At 56.5% G+C, this 15,488-nt stretch overlaps 5 protein-coding genes across 5 annotated transcripts; all 5 read right to left on the minus strand.

Moving 5' to 3' along the window:
- Nucleotides 1-478: 478 nt before the first annotated feature.
- LDBPK_100610 (zinc binding dehydrogenase-like protein) lies at nt 479-1,594 on the minus strand (the record flags this gene model as incomplete). Its single annotated transcript, XM_003858849.1, has 1 exon — nt 479-1,594. One exon carries the CDS (start codon nt 1,592-1,594, stop codon nt 479-481), a length of 1,116 nt encoding a protein of 371 aa, XP_003858897.1.
- Nucleotides 1,595-2,398: 804 nt separating this feature from the next.
- Nucleotides 2,399-3,835, minus strand: LDBPK_100620 (zinc-binding dehydrogenase-like protein; the record flags this gene model as incomplete). The annotated part of the gene is made up of 1 exon (XM_003858850.1): nt 2,399-3,835. The coding sequence occupies one exon, from the start codon at nt 3,833-3,835 to the stop codon at nt 2,399-2,401; it is 1,437 nt and encodes a 478-aa protein (XP_003858898.1).
- Nucleotides 3,836-4,817: 982 nt separating this feature from the next.
- Nucleotides 4,818-7,130, minus strand: LDBPK_100630 (hypothetical protein, conserved; the record flags this gene model as incomplete). The annotated part of the gene is made up of 1 exon (XM_003858851.1): nt 4,818-7,130. One exon carries the CDS (start codon nt 7,128-7,130, stop codon nt 4,818-4,820), a length of 2,313 nt encoding a protein of 770 aa, XP_003858899.1.
- A 357-nt stretch (nt 7,131-7,487) lies between these two features.
- On the minus strand, nt 7,488-8,291 carry LDBPK_100640 (hypothetical protein, conserved; the record flags this gene model as incomplete). The annotated part of the gene is made up of 1 exon (XM_003858852.1): nt 7,488-8,291. One exon carries the CDS (start codon nt 8,289-8,291, stop codon nt 7,488-7,490), a length of 804 nt encoding a protein of 267 aa, XP_003858900.1.
- Nucleotides 8,292-8,591: 300 nt separating this feature from the next.
- Nucleotides 8,592-10,379, minus strand: LDBPK_100650 (hypothetical protein, conserved; the record flags this gene model as incomplete). The annotated part of the gene is made up of 1 exon (XM_003858853.1): nt 8,592-10,379. The coding sequence occupies one exon, from the start codon at nt 10,377-10,379 to the stop codon at nt 8,592-8,594; it is 1,788 nt and encodes a 595-aa protein (XP_003858901.1).
- Between the last annotated feature and the right edge of the window lie 5,109 nt (nt 10,380-15,488).

Here is a 15,488-nt window from a genome sequence, read left to right on the forward strand (position 1 = left end):
CAAACAAAGAATTGGGGAGTCTGGAAGATCGCTTTACAATACACACGCGCAGAAGAGGGAAAAATAAAAAGCGAGAAGAGAGGGAGAGAGATGCGCCACAGAGTGCCACGTCTACATCTACCTCATGGCACAACGATAGCGCGCTTGCATCCCCCGCGTATGCCCGACGAAACCGGCACGGGTTCTTGTGTGTGTGTGTGTGTGTGTGTGTCACATGAACACTGCATAGTATCATGGAGCTGCGCAGCGTGCAGCATTTCTCTCTCGTGGTTTGAAGCGGTGCGTGGAGACGCTACTGCTCTACCAGCACCGCACACGGCGAGTGCAGCAGGCATGATGAGCATGAGAACACCAAAGAGAAGAACAAGAAAACACGTGCGGCCCTGCGCGCTTGTGCCAGGGACCAAGTAAGGCGCTGCTCGAAATGGCGCAGCCACTCTAGGAGGCGAGATGAGCCCCCTAACGTCGTCATCCATGATCAAGGTGATGCCACCTGCACAATGAGCTTCTTGTGGTTCACGTTCCCAGTCGCTGAGCGGTCAAGCGCCTTGGCGGCTTCGGCAAACGGCAGGACCTCCACGTCCAGGCGAAAGGCACCGCTCTGGTAGAGCTTCGCCACTTGGTCGCCAATGTATCGCAGCTGTGGCCGCGTCAGCGGATGGCCATGTAAACCGTTCAGGAAGACGTAGTGCACCGACAGCTGACGACGGAATAGCACATTGCTGTTGGGAATCAGAACGCCAGACAGCAGGCAGACGGCGCCGCCAAAACGAAGAGCGTCAGTGAAACTCTCCGCATCCTGCGTGTTGGTTACGGCGAGGTAGTAATCCACCCCATATCCCTCTGTAGCGTCCAGAATCTGATCGATCATCTCGATGCCGTCGTGGTAGTTCAGCACCTGATCTGCGCCGATGCTGCGCACATAGTCTGCGTTGCTCGGAGAGCACGATGCAAATACGTAGAGCCCCATGTGGTGCGCCAGCTGCACAGCGCAGCTGCCCACTGCCCCAGATGCACCATCGACGAAGATGCTGCGGCCCGGCTCGATGCGCAGCTTGTCGAAGAGGGCAACGTATGCTGTCCATGTGGCGCACGGAATGGCCGCGGCTTCCTCATACGAGAACGGCCTCGCCCCATCAGCCGGGATGGGCACCGCTACGGACTCCTCCATCACGGCGTACTCGCACAGGGAGCCGCCGTGCGCGTTCGTCAGGCTCGAGTGGAACATGACCCGATCCCCAGCCTTCAGCCCCGTCACCTTTCCGCCGACACTCTCCACTTCACCGGCGCCGTCGACGCCGACCACATACGGGTATGGGTAGTTCGGCGGCTTGTGGTGCATCCCTTTGAACCCCTTGAGAGCGCTGCCTGCAACGCCAGGGCCAGAGCCGGAGGCGGGGAACATGACTCGCTTCCAGTCAACTGGGTTGATGCTGGCTGCGTACACTCTTACGCGGATCTGTGTAGGGCCCGGCGCCGGCACCGTCACATCTGACAGCCTCACCGCGTCTGTCGACCACTGCAAGGCTGGCTTCTCCACAGACCAGCCCTTGCACTTCACCGGTGCCACTTGTTTGCCCGCCTGCCCGCTCATCCTGTGATGGTATTGCCGTTTGCTTTTTTTTGGGGGGGAGGAAGGAGTTGTGGTGAGCTGCACTGTCGCTTGTGTGTGCGTGTGTTTTCATTCACCAGATAGCGGCCATGAATGTGATGCGGTGACGGCCGTGGTGACAAGAGCTTGAGAAGCCACGCACACAAAAGAGGCGCTGTATGCACACGGTTTGCTTGCTCTCTCGCTTGACCACCTCACTTCGGACTACAAGTGGCAAGAGGGAGAGAGAGAGGAGTCGATGTGTGCGTGCTCATACAGACACCGAGGGCGGCAATGAGTAGGATGGGTGGCCTACAAGTGCTTGAGTGAAGGGTGCTCCTTTCATCGCCTTCTCAGTGTAGGGTCCGCCCAGAACCGCTTGCGTGGGATGGCGGTCGGCCTCCCTCTCTCAGCACCATCACCACCGCCAGAATATATATATATATACTTCCGATACGCAGCCATCCAAACGAGGCCGGGCTCCCCCCCCCCCCAACAACAGACGGCGTTGTCACAACGGCAAATCGAGATGGTGCCCACGACATTTGCTGTGCGTAGAGATGGTAGTGCAACACGACAACACAGAAGTCAAGAAAGGGTCAGAAGTACGCCGCAGCGAGTATAGTGCTCGCTTACTCCCCACACACACAAACACACCACACCCCCGCACTCACAGCAAGATGAAAGAAGGAGAGACACACGCGGTACTGGCGCGCACTCTCACAGACGTGCCGCCCTATCTGCCACAGGCCCGACCCTGCGCTTTTGAGTCGCAGCGAGGAGGTAAAATGAGATGAGGTCGTAATACTACCCCGCTTCCCTTGATGCCGCATCAGAGGCTGCCGCGGCTGCTGCTGCGCCGGCGGCCTTTTGTGTCTCCTCTAGCTGATATTGACGCTGAGCCTTTTCGTACAACTGAACATGTCGGCGGCGCAGGCGCTCTTCTTTGTCCTCGTTCGTGTGAAAGTTGGTCAGCACGATCTTGCCGCGCCCGTGGCCTAATGCCACCACGTCCAGCGCATCCGCTGCTTGAACAAAGGGCACCTGCTCCGCATTCACGCTAAAGGCACCTTGAATGTAGAGCTGCATGACCAATTCACCCAAAGGCTGCAGCTGCGTCCGTGCCAGCGGGTCTTGATGCTGCATGCCAAGGCACACATAGTGCACCGACAGTTGTCGGCGAAACACCATGTCACTTCTCGGGGAGAGCAAACCCGTCAAGACGCAGAGCGCGCCGCCGAATCGCACCGTCTCGGAGTGCGCCTCTGCCATAGACGCACCAGCGCACTCGAGCAGGTAGTCCACCCCGTAGTTGTCTGTGTACGTCAGAATCTCCTTCACGACATCCGCGCGAGTATAGTCGACGACGTAGTCCGCGCCGAGGCTTTGGACATAGCGCATGTTCGGCGTCGAGCAGCTTGCAATCACATAAAGCCCAAAGTAGTGAGCCAGTTGCACCGCGGCTGAGCCGACGCCGCCTGAGGCGCCGCTAATGAAGATGGCGCGCTGCGTCTCTATCCTCAACTTGTCGAAAAGCGCGATATACGCTGTGGCGGCAGCGGCCGGCAACGACGCCGCCTCTACAAAGTCGATGAGGCGGCCGGGCACTAGTCCATCGGTAGAGGGTGGTGGTGCGCATACCACCTCCGGCAGCTTCCACAGAACGTCACTATCCACCACGGCATACTGGCAAAAGGTGCCGCCGCTTCCCTGCGTGAAATCAGCCAAGAAGGCAACACGGTCACCCACTCGGATGTCCCTGGCGTTGGCAGAGGCCGGTGCCCCTGCAGAGCCGTCTCTCTCGCCGCTTGAGGCGGCAGCCCACCCGACACTCTCCACAACACCAGCGCCCTCGATGCCGACCACGTACGGGAACTTAAACGGGGGTCTCGGGTGACGGCTCGCGCAGCGGCTTTTGCCGCTGGTGCCAACTTCAGGGAAGCTGGTCAGCACAGCGGTACGGTGGGCATCAACGGGGTTGACGCCGGCAGCGTAGATTTTCACGCGCACCTGGCACGGCTGCGGGACCGGGACCTCAATTTCAGACGAGTACACCACATTTCGCCGCGACCACGAGCGGTTGCCGTGTGGTGCTATCCATCCAGCGCACAAAATCGGCTTTCCAGATGTCTCAGAAAAGTCCAGGTTCGAAGGCTTTAGAGATGGAACAGGGACAGCAGGGAGGACGTAGAAGGGCGGAGGCACTGGCGCCGAACTTATGTTCGACGAGTTCTTGTGCCCCATGATGTGCCGCGGATCACCGTGGTACGCCCGTCTATGTGGGCACAGACAGTTGTGCGGTAATAAAAGAATAAATGCGAAGGTGGCAGCGTCCGCAAGGAGACGCGAGACTGCCGTGGGAAAAGACGAAGGGGGACACGGAGGGGGGGGGGGGTAGCACAGTGCCAAACCGGACAAAAATAAAGCGAAATCGATCTGTTTCAGCGCCTGTTGCTTCTGTGCGTTTCGTTTCTGTTTTTGTGATGTTTTTCCTCGTTCTCCTTTGATGGGTTTCGTTGCTTCTTCTGCTGGCGTGTGCGGAAGGATGAGGGACGCAGCAATTCAATGAAGCAAAACAAACAGGAACGCAAACCGAGGGACAAAAGGAAAAGGGTGAGCCGTCTGGCCCTCAGAGAAAGAAAAAGAAAAAGAATCACCCTGTGCGTTGTGTGGAAGTGTGTGCGGTGTTGAGGTTTGAAGCATGGCAGCAAAAAGAGAGAGGAGAGAGAGCACTGAAGCAGGAACGGGACGGGATCGATGCGCAGCGAAGATCTAAAGAAGTGCAGCGTTTCTGCTCTCCGCATCAGCAGTGCAGTGCGACAACCCGTTCCAGGGGAGAGAAGCATCGCCTCACCGTGGAAACACGACGGTGCACCTCTGAAAGAGAGCTGTTGTGCATCGTTGCAGCGGCGAGAGAAACGGTTTTCGACCGTACGCAACATGCGCGCTTCCAAGTGCGCACATGTGTGAATCTTTTCGCCCTTTTGGATGTGTTTAGAGCTTCTTCTATGAGCAAATACACGGCAGGAAAAGCACAACGTCGACGACGGCAGTCCTCCACACAGGACGCCAGGAGACCGTATCATCAGGACTGTTCAAAGCATGACCTGGCAAAGACAATAATGCCGCTCGGCTTGTCCATCAGCCATTGGGCATTTCACGCAAGAGTGGCTCACATACGCCGGCTACGTTGTGGCCGCCGGCACACGTCACTTCTCTTCTTCACTCAATCGCTGGTAGCAGTGGTGGCGCTGTCGTTTTGATCCTCCGCCTGTTCTTCCTCGCGCGGCCGCTTCGCCATGTTGAAGGAGGCCGAAGCGCTTTCTTTCGGCGAAAGCTTCGTGAGAGTAATCTGCGTTGTCTTAGCGAGCCAAGTCTCCACCTTCGCCTCGCCCGAACTATGCGGCGACGGCTTTGGGTGTCCCGCCTCTTCGACAGTCTCCGACGGTGTCACAGGCGCTGACGCAGTCCTATCGCCCACTTCGCTTGCCTTGGCAAAAGCGTCATCAGCGATCTCAGCAGCACGTTCAACAGTGGTCTCCGCGACGTCATCGATATCGGTGCCATCATCCGCATCCTCGTTTTCGTCGCTGTTTCTGCCCTCCCCGTCGCCTGTCACGACACCTGTGCCTCCGTCTCCCGGTGACTTCGGCTTCTTCGAGGAGGAAACGCGTGCAAAGAGTCGCTCATCAGTCGGAGACCATGGCTCACCCCGCAGAACGAGCGAACGGTGACGGCGCTCGTAAAAGCGCCTGATGGTACGCTCAATCTCAGCCCTTGCGACCCCGACGCAGAGCTGCTGCTGCTTGAAGGCAGCGAGTATCATCTTTGTCGAGACTTTGCTGTTTGATGCAACGATGGTGTGCAGCGCCTTGAGCTCCGTGTCTGTCATTTCGCGTCGGTTCTTCAGCGCGGCCTCCATCAAGGCGCGCTGCCGCTTTGCCTCCATCTCCTCTGCGCTCAGGCCCTCGTCTTCACTTGCGGGGATGCCGGCACTCCCGCTAGTGAACGCGTTCAGCTCCTTCTCCAAGAGCTGAGAGAAGTACGCCGCATTCAGAGGGGCAAAGCGCTCCAGCTCGTCAAAGCCTCGAAGTGGGTGTTCATCGGTAGGAATGCCGACAAACGGTCCACTGTAGGACGGCACAAGCTTGCTCTTGTTGCGCAGCCGATGCAGGCGACGCTGTCGCGCCTCCATAATCTTGCGCTGGGTGTCGCAGTCGGAGTCGGAGTCGTCGATGAACTCTAAGTCGCTGCTGTCGAGAGAGTCCAACGCGGTGTCCTTGTCCGAGTCGCTCGAAGAGGAGGCGGCGATATCCTCATCGCCCTCCATAACGTCCCAGTCATCGCCCGAGTCGTACTCGTAATCGATGTTCGACAAGCGAGGAATGCCGCACCGCAGCGGAAACCGGCCCATCTGCAGCAGCTCCGCTTCGTTCAAGTTACCCTCCTGCAGATGGTTGTAGGTGCCGAAGTAGGGCGGGCGAGACTGGCACGGATCGTACCCGATGGCGAAGAAACCAACAAACACAACCTCGTTGTCAAAAGACGCGTATGGGTCGGAAACGGCCGCGTGGAAAGCGCAGCCGCACTGACGCAGGAGGTCGCGCACTGGCACCTCCTGCGCGTTGGAAGCCTCAATCATGGCGTTGAAGTCGCGCACACACACCTTCGCCTTCGAAGGCGCGCCTCCATCGCAGTACATGGGCGGGTGCAGCAGAGAGGACTCTTCGTCCACCATGTGACTCTTGCTCTTCCCTGGGTCTCGCCGCGCGCCGCCGTTCATCGCGTGAGAGGAGAGATTCACCACCGAGGTCTCCTCATTGCGCGAAATTTTGTCCTCCGGCCTCCTCCAAAACTGCAGTGCAGCAGGAGCAACGCGCTTGTCTTGGACAAAGGGAGAGAATAGCCTGTTTTTGTTGCTCTCCGCCTTGACAGTGCTGCTCAGGAAACCGAAAAGAGTGAGGCTGTTCGGGGCCTCCTTCGGCACTTTAAGAGCCGCCTTCTCTGCCTCGCGCGCTTTGTTTCTCGCTTCCCTCTCCGCCTCCCTCTCTGCCTTTCGTGCGTCGCGCTCCGTGTCCTTCAAGATGCGACGACTCTCCTTTTCCTCATCGCAGATGACTTTACGCGCGTCAAGCTCTGACTTAATTAAGGCCGCGTCCTCTTCCTTCATCCTCCGACGCGCCTCCTTCTCCGCCTCCCGCTCAGCCCTACGGTCATCGCGAGCTTTTTTTTTCTTCTCAGGTGAGAGTAAGTGTCCAAAGGAAGCAAGTGGCATGTCGTTCTCCTCCTCCGCCGTACCGCTCGCCCCCTCTGCCCATGACTCGGTAAGAAGCTCGGTGATTTGTCCTCCATTTTCCGCCAGCTGCTGCGGTTCAGGCTCTGGAGAGCTGCGGCAAGCCTCTGAGCTGCTGCTTGCAGGCACGTGGCTATTGCTCGGCTGCTGTGGTGCCGCGTTGCTTTTGAGGCTTTGCAGCAGAGCCAGCGCCTCGTCGATACGGCTTGGGTCTATGTTTTTCAGCAATTCGGTGATCGCGTCCATTAGTGCGACTACTCTTCTGAAGAGTGCAATAGAATCAATCGTAAAACAAGTAGACCAGCAAAGGGCAGAGATAAAAAGAGAACGATGTCCAGGTAGAGTGTCTAGAAGATAAACATTGGGAGTCGAGGGGTGGAGCACACCATGAGATTATCGTGGTAGATTGTAGCGCCCGCACGACACGTTCTCATCGAAGGGTCGCAATTCACCACGATCACGATTCAGCTGACTCAACCAAAGAATCAAAGCGAAATGTCCCTCCGCACCGAGCGCGCTTTTTAAATGTGTTTCCAGATTTCAGGAGTATGGTGAATGAAAAGAAAAGGCAGTAACACCCTTGATAATCGAGAGTCGAGATAACTATTGTGCATGAATGAAGCAGTTCAAAAAAGCGTCTTCCCTTACCACATCATCGTTTACATCCTTGACAAGAAAGTAGAAGTCCTGTAACTCTTTTTCCGTCAGAGCTTTCGTGGCGACCTCCTCGGTTTGCGCTCTTACCAAAAGCTCCTCCAGCTGCTCCACGGCAACGCACCGGATATTTGTCCCGTCCGCAGTCATAACCATCTGCTTCCCAGTCACTTCCCAGATTTTATCAAAACAGGATCGAATGTCAGCTTCTGTAGAGCTGTATACCACCGAAGAGACACGATCCGGGAATCTGGGATGGGGGCAGGTGAGCACTTGAGGGTCGTATGCCAATACGTGGGTGTGGAGCAGCTCCACCAAGAGAGTGCGCAGCTTTTCACGGTCGGCAAATGTGCCAGGCCGCTGCACCTGCTGCATCTGGTTGGCCGCGCTGTTTTCCTGTGATACGTGTTGAGAATTCTGCGCAATCATCGCCTTTATTTGATCAATCTGGTCATCAGTCAAGCAAAGACCCAGAGACCGAAAGATACTTGGTACTTTGATAAACGAAATCGGCCTTTCGCGATGAGCATCCAGCTGCGACGGCAAGGCGTCAACGGTATTGGCCATGATCGCGCTATCAGCTGCCTTCCCATAGGTATCAAGGACTTTCCTGCGCACCACCTTAGGGATGTATAGTGTTTCATCCAGCTGCTGGCGATACGCACCGTCCGGGTCGGGGACAATCTTTGCCGGCTTCTTACCACCCTTCTTCTTCCCCCTACCCTTCTGGGAAGGCTTGGCCAAAGACGGCATTTTGTGCTGCCAGAGGTGAAGAGCTCATAGATCCACGCGAAGTATCAAAAGTGTGAGATATAGTGAAGACAAATGAGAAAATTTCATGAAATCCATCACGCTTCAAAAGCGCTTTCAAGTGCTTGGCCTATCAAAGCGAGAGACCAGAGAAGAACGCCGCTCAGTACCCGTCACAACAATCGTCGACTTTCACCAGTCACCGTAATGCACCTTACATTTTTGTCACCATGGAACAGCTCACGTGGCCTGTAGCAATAAAATTACCGAAAAGGGAAAAACAATAACGATCGAAGAGAAGCCCTAGCCATGGGCCCTGTCCGATGCGAAGAGTTTCCGTAGCATATTCTCGCCCTTTTTCACCGCCATTTCGACGTACGTACCAGCCTTTTCTGGTTTCACAATATCTACTGAGTCCCGCAACAAAGCGGTGGTACCGTATGTGCTCTGGAGCTTGTTCGCCAGGAAGTAAAGCTCGCCGTCCTCGAGAAATGCCATGAGATACGGTGCTGCCTCGGCAAAAATGTTGAAGTCCGGCAACAGCTTGCGACCCAGCCCCTCGCCCACAATCACCGAGAGAACGAGTGAAGCAAAGTTGCCGTCCAAAGGAATGTGGTTCTCGCGGACCGCGTCCATTACCTTTCCTAGGATACTGCCAATCTGGACCTTACTGAGTCGAAAGCCTGCCGTTCCAGGAGCGACCATGTCAAATACCTCCTTGATCTTTTTCTTGAACCTCTCCCGGTTTGCTGCGTCCTGTGAGTTTCTCATGGAGTGTGGCAGACGATCGATCATTAGATCCGCCCCGAGCTCACCATCACCGCACGCGACAGCGGCAAAGAGCGAGATGAAGTTGTTGCGCTCGTCTTTGGAAAGAGTCGTGACAAGGCCAGTGTCGAGAACCACAACCTCAAATCGCAGCTTCCGCTTGCCGTCAGGGTAGTACTGCCGAAGGCCATCCGTCTTATTTGTGCGCAGAAGAATGTTACCGGGATGCAAATCTGAGTGGACAAAGTTGTCCTCAAAGAGCATCTTCAAAAACATGTGACAGCCCAGCTCTGCCACATCTTTATGCTCTTCACTGTACACCACATCTTGCAGCGGTTCACCCTCTTCAAATGTTTCAAAGAGCACGTCTTCCGTAGACAGAGATAGCAGCGGCGTGGGGAAAATAACACCGTTGAAGCTGCGGAAGTTGTACCGAAACTGCATCAGATTATCGCCTTCGACTAGTAGATCGAGTTGAGACTGGACCAGCGACGAGAACTCGTTGATGCTCGAATCCAAATTAAAGTATCGCAGCCCTGGAATAATCCTGTTGCCGACCCAAACAAAGAGACGCATGGCTGCCAGGTCAGCTGACACCTGCTCGCGTATGTAGGGATGCGTGACCTTGAGAGCGAGCTCTGTTCCAGCTGGAATGCCATCAATGCTCTCGCGGAGCTTCGCTCGGTGTATTTGTGCAATGCTACCGCTCTTGATGGGGACCTTTTCGATCTCGGAGATGTAGCGAAGCGCGCTGTGCCCTTTGCAAGGCCCGTCGGTGAACTCGCTGCGGAGAAGTCTCTCAGTGTGTGACCACTTGTGTGGCTCGGTACTGTCATACAGCTTTTCCAGCGTCTTACACATTTGATCGGGGAAAAAGTCAGGGCGCGTCGCCATCCACTGACCAAGTTTGATGTAGCTCGGTCCCATTGACGAGAGGAATGCGAGAATCTTTTCATAAAATATGCGTTCAGGGCACAGCCGTAAGCTGTATGTGAGAAATCCGTACCACAGAACGGGAACACTACCTACAAAAAGCAGTGCGATTCGGTACGCGACGTAGAAGAAAAACACCACTTTTGGCATAGATCGCACCTCCGGCAGCAAACCATTGCCCATCGATGTCCCCACAACGTAAGGTTTTGTTCTACGCACTGGCATGAGCACCCTCCTACACTGGTCTTCGCGTAGACGCTCAGGAAGAAAAAACTTCTTGTAGCAAACGTACAAACCAAGGCTGCCGCACCCGGTGGCCACTGCCCCAAATATCCGCACCTGACGGCGACTAAGGGCCGTTGCCCTTCGTTGCAGCTCGGCGGCAGACATCGGAAAAATGCACCTCTAATATGAAGGACATTGTAGAAGGAGGCCGGCAAGAGAGAGAATGTGGAAAGAACACATGGTGGAACACAGGTTCATTTAGTTCCCTTCAAAGGCTCGTTTTCACAGATTCAGATGATTCTTTTTTCTGATAGAGTTCTGACAGCGCTGGAAGTGGCTAGTATCGGTTTAATAGGCCCCTTTGCTTAATGTGTATGTTCTGTTTCGCGCTGCCTCCTCGATGAGTCAAGGTGTAACATGAAGGTGTCCAAGATGTGTCACCGACAGAAAAAAGCATGCGTCGAAAAAGTTGCTTGGTGCAAAGCAAAGCGAGAAGTTGCGAACACAGTGGAAACCCGCCATTTTTCTGCTCCTGAGACACTTGCAAGATGGAGTGGCTGGCACACCAGTGTCATTCTTGTGTTTGCTATGCGGAGCGAAAGACTACGCCACTGGCTCATGGACCATGAAACAATGTTTTTGAGAACGCTTCTCGGGGCGTTTCCTCGCCACTTCCCCCCCCCGCTCGGCGCCGCCCCTTGACATCCGAGCCCTCTTCGCGATAATCATTCGCCTCTGCTTTTGACTGTTTATGCGCCCCTGCATGCTTTCCCACATAATCCCTCTTTCTCTCCCCGACAATCTTCAGAGCGCTGATCAGGCACTCGCCTCTTGACGTCCATATCTATGAAATGCTCTGCAGAGACGCAAAATATCACGTTTCCTCTTTCACCCAAGGCCATCAAGAGGATAAAAAAATAAAGCGTCCAAATGCACCGCTTCTCAAGCTACACCCTCCACTGCCTTTTTCTTCTGGGTACTCTCCGTAAGCTGCGCATCATAAGCCCGAAGGCAAACAGCCCCCAGGGCCGGAACGACCGCCACGAAGACCCCGCCGCCACCATCAGCCCCAACCACAAAGCACGACCCCCCGGCGAGTAATCGAAAACCCGAAAAAACGCATAAGCATACAAGGCACCTGAAGCAGCAGAAATTCCCGTTCTCGAAGTCCAAGTGGATCATGACCGAAGCAGCAACACAGCACCAAGCCCCCCGCACAGCCGCTGTGCGCTTTCGGCCAAAACCACACCCTGCGCAATTTTCCCCGCCCCGAACACTACCCCTATGTAATGGCCTTTTGTGCGTCCAGAAAGTGTCGGCAAGGGGGTCGAAAGGCGGTTGATTTATTTCATCCTCAGCGCCCTCTTTTCTTTCCGCGACAGACTTTGACGGGGTAATTCCACATGGGTCCGGCGACTTTGGTTTGTGAGAGTTGACATTTGATTGACGTTTTGAAAGCGGCACCAAGCACCAACCCAGAATCCCCATCCAGAACGTCCTATTGAATGCACAAAAAGCGTGTATGCGCAATAGAAAGCTCGCGTTGGCATGCTTCTTTTCCTTCATAATGCTCTTTTTTGACCCTGAGTGCTTTGATCAGGTTTTTCTGCCTTCGAAGCAAAATATCAAACTGGCTCAAACACGGCGCTTTTAAGCGCACAAAGATTGATAACTTGCGCCATCTGTTTACCAAGCGGTTGCGAGAAGTCAAACAAAACAGTGAGCAACAGATGCGTTTTCACACCGCGAAAAGATTGCAGCGCACGAGGTAGCGCAGGGATCAGCGGACCCCCTCCGGTGTAGAAAACCCGTGCGCTGCAGAGACCGCCTGTCGCGACAGCCTGGCATGCAAAGGTGAAAGAGCCTGTCCCCCTCTCTCAAACATCATCTTTTACAAAAAATTGAGACATACAGAAAACTGAAAACGCCATGGTCGTTTATAAAGCCAAGGCTTTTTTTTTCGCCACGCGTCGCCGCTGTTAAGCACCAATTCGCGCACCCTTTTTTTTCAACACGCCGCCCCGTCACGACGCATCCGGCATATGCGCACGCATAAACTGAATCGACCCACCTCTGGGAGAAGTACTCTGAAACTAAATCGTCTAGAGAAAACCATTTGCCGCATAATCGGGCTATTCCCCCAACGCGCCCCACCGGCTCTTCTGCGCCACCCCCCGGATAGGTGGTGGGCGGTTGTTTCCGCGCAGGTCCCGGTGGCCCGTGCGGTTCTTGGTGCTTTTGGCCCAGGCTCAGGTCCCCCACCCAGCGCGGCGGAGGGAGGCGCACGCCCCGCAAGCGTCAAAAGGGTTCAGCTAGGCTGTCGGTTGATTGTGGAAAGCCTCCTTAGCGACCCTTTGCCAGATCCGCGTGCCATATTTATTCTTTAGCTGCCCGACGGAAGGGCATGCCAGAACGCGCCCCGCAGCCTTGTCACCCCGCAGCCTGCAAGGCGCCATGGCGCCGCCCGGGGTTCTTTCGGCGAGCTTTTGGCAGCCTTTGTGTCATCAGTTGACCTGCATGAATCTATGGGCTGCCGAGCATTTTGCAAATGCGTGCGTTTTGGCCGGCTGGGGGGGGGGTCTTTTCATGCCCCGCCCACCATCGCCGTTCGCCTTTTTTCTCCCGAATGCAAAAACCATGTTGGCTTCGCGCGGAGGCGCGCGTAGGGACGCAGGCCGGCCGTGTTCTTCCGTCTTTTCGGGGGTGGCGTGGGGCGCCCCGCCATTTTTCCGGCGCGCCCGCCGCGGCAGGAAGGGCCAGCCAGGGGGGGGGGGCGGCCCGCGGACACGCGCCCGCCCCCACACGCAAAGTTTTGAGGCGGGCGATGGGCGCCGGTGCGGAAAGGCCGCGCGGTTTGGGGTGGGGGGGGGGGTGGAACCAAAGAAGCGCGCGGCGCGCGGGGTCATTTGGCTAAACGGCGTGGCCGTCGGGCTTTCAGAAACCCGAAAACCAGGCGTTTCATGCCAAGCGCCCTTGTGGAAACGAGGCGCGGGGGCGGGGTCACAACATAGCTGAAGCAGCGGTGCGCAAGACATCATTCGCGCCACTTTTTGTTGCCGTGAGGTGCCTGTGCTTTCTGGAATTAAAAGAGCGGGGGGGGTTTTGCGCGGGGTTGGCGGGCGGGAGGTGTGGCGGCGCCACCCTGCAGACCCAGGGCCGCCGCGCAAACCCACCCCGCGAAAGCACGGGGCCGGCGCCGGGAGCCAAGAGGAAAAAGACGCCCACAACACCACACAACACGCCTGCTTTTCCGCGCCGTCGTCGGTGACGTTATTCTTACAGAAAGCCGGTGGCCTGCACGGATCCCCCTTGCCCGGCGCGGCCGCGACATGCAGCGGGGCCGCGCCCACACCCCACAGCAATTTTATTTCGCCACCGCCACACCGCATCGCGGCCGGACCTCGTGATCTCCTTCTGCCGTGCTGTTTCTTTGCCGCAAGTTTTAGGTTCATGCAAAGCCCGGGATCCGCTGCATTTGCTGATTTTTCTTAGCCCTGGGGGTGCACCAAAGCCCGCCAGCGGCCCTGTATTGTGGGACCCGCGCGCCTTTGCTTTCGCGCATGGAAGGCGCTGCGGTCGCAGACCCGCTTTCAGACCAAGGCCCAGCGCGTTTGCGGATCGCTTTTGCGAAAAAAAAATGATCTGGTCGCGCTTTTTGGAGGGGCCGCGGGGCGTTGTGCGCAAAAAAAGGCCGCCGCCGCGGGCCGCTGGCGCACCCCCGGCGCCAAGGCGCCTCGCCTCTTTAACATATCCCCGCGCGGCGCGCAAAAGAGGCGGCCACCCGCCCCAAAAGCCGAAGGCAAAGCCCCCCACGACAAGACCCAAAGGAAGAACAAGCCGCCCGCTTTGGCTTTTACCAGGAAGCAAGACGATAACTTGCTCCTTTTTTGCGGATCAGCGCCGCCCCCCTTTTGGGATCATACCCCCCCTTAGGCGCCTTCCGAAGGCGCCCTCTTCAAAAGCTGCCGCCGGCTCTCTTGCTTCCCCCCTCGCTTCTTACCTGCCAGGCGCTTCGATCATAGCGGGTGCTCCAGGACTTGGTGGTGGTGGTGGTGGGGGGCGCTGGCCAGTTTTTCGCGGCGCGCCGTGCCCGGCGCAGATGTTTAGCCGAGAACCTTTTTGTTGCGGGGGCGGTGGGGCTGCCCGTGCGTCTTGGAAATGGGTGTGGCTGGTGGCGTGCTGGGGTTTGTTTCTTTCATGGCTTTGTTTCTTGCCGGTATATGCTTATCCGCGATTTTCTTGTGTGCCAGCTGCTTCTTCCCCGGTCGTCCCCATCTTTATTGCATTTTTCATTGGCTTTTCTGTTGGGGGGCCTTTTTTCCTTTCTGGTGCTGTCTTCCGCCGGCCTGTTTTCTGTTTCTTTCTGCGTTTTCCGCGATCCTCTCCCAACGGATGGGTGCGGCTGCCGTCTCTTCCGTGTGCGGGCGCGGTGTGCTTCTATTCTGCGCCGTCCCGTCTCCTTTCCTTGTCGGCATCGTTTTATTCCCTGGGCGCATTTTCTTTGACGAGGGCGAACGGCGCGCGCGCGCCGCGCTTTTTGTAAAACGTCGGCTTCGTTGGCCTCTTGTTATCCTGGTTTTGTCGCGCTTAACAAAACATTTTATTTCTCGCTTTGGCCCGCTTTGTCGCCGTCGGGTGGCCCCCTCTTGCCTGAATGCTTTCCCTTTGCTGCTTGCGCGCCTTTCTGTCATTTTTTCTGCGGGTGTTTTGTGTCGGCGCGTTTCTCTGTGTGTGTGTTTTCTCTCCGCGTTCCTGTGGCGGCTGCTTCCGCCATGCTGTCCGGCAGCCTTTTTGTTTTCGGGCCTTGTGCTTTGCGCCCGGTTCGCTCTTATCGGCCCTGGTGTTTTCCCTTCCTTCTTGTCTTTCCTTTGCGCCTTCGGCGGGGGGCGCCGGCCGCCTTTTCGTTTTCCTTCGGCGGGGGGGGTGGGGGGCATCGCTGTGGGGTCTTCGCGCCATGCTTGTATTCACCAGTGCCCTTTCCCACCGCCATGTTGCGCTTTCTCTTGCTTGGGTGCCTCTCGTTTGTTCTTTCAGTCTCTTCATCGCCGCGTGGTCCGCCAAGCCGGTTCTCTGTCTTTTGTGTCCTCTTCGGTGCTGGGCGCTTCCGCGTGTGCGTTGTGTTGGCGTTTTGTTGCGTGGTCGTCTCGTTGCCCCTTGTGTATGCGGGTTGGGGGGTTTTCCTTGCCTGGGTGCGTGCTTTTCGGTGCGCCGCCTCTTCCTTGGTGTGCGTTTGCTTTCCCCAACGCCAGGTTGGTATGCGTGCGCGCGTTGAAA

This window comes from Leishmania donovani, chromosome 10 (assembly GCF_000227135.1).
Source record: "Leishmania donovani BPK282A1 complete genome, chromosome 10".
NCBI lineage: Eukaryota > Euglenozoa > Kinetoplastea > Trypanosomatida > Trypanosomatidae > Leishmania > Leishmania donovani.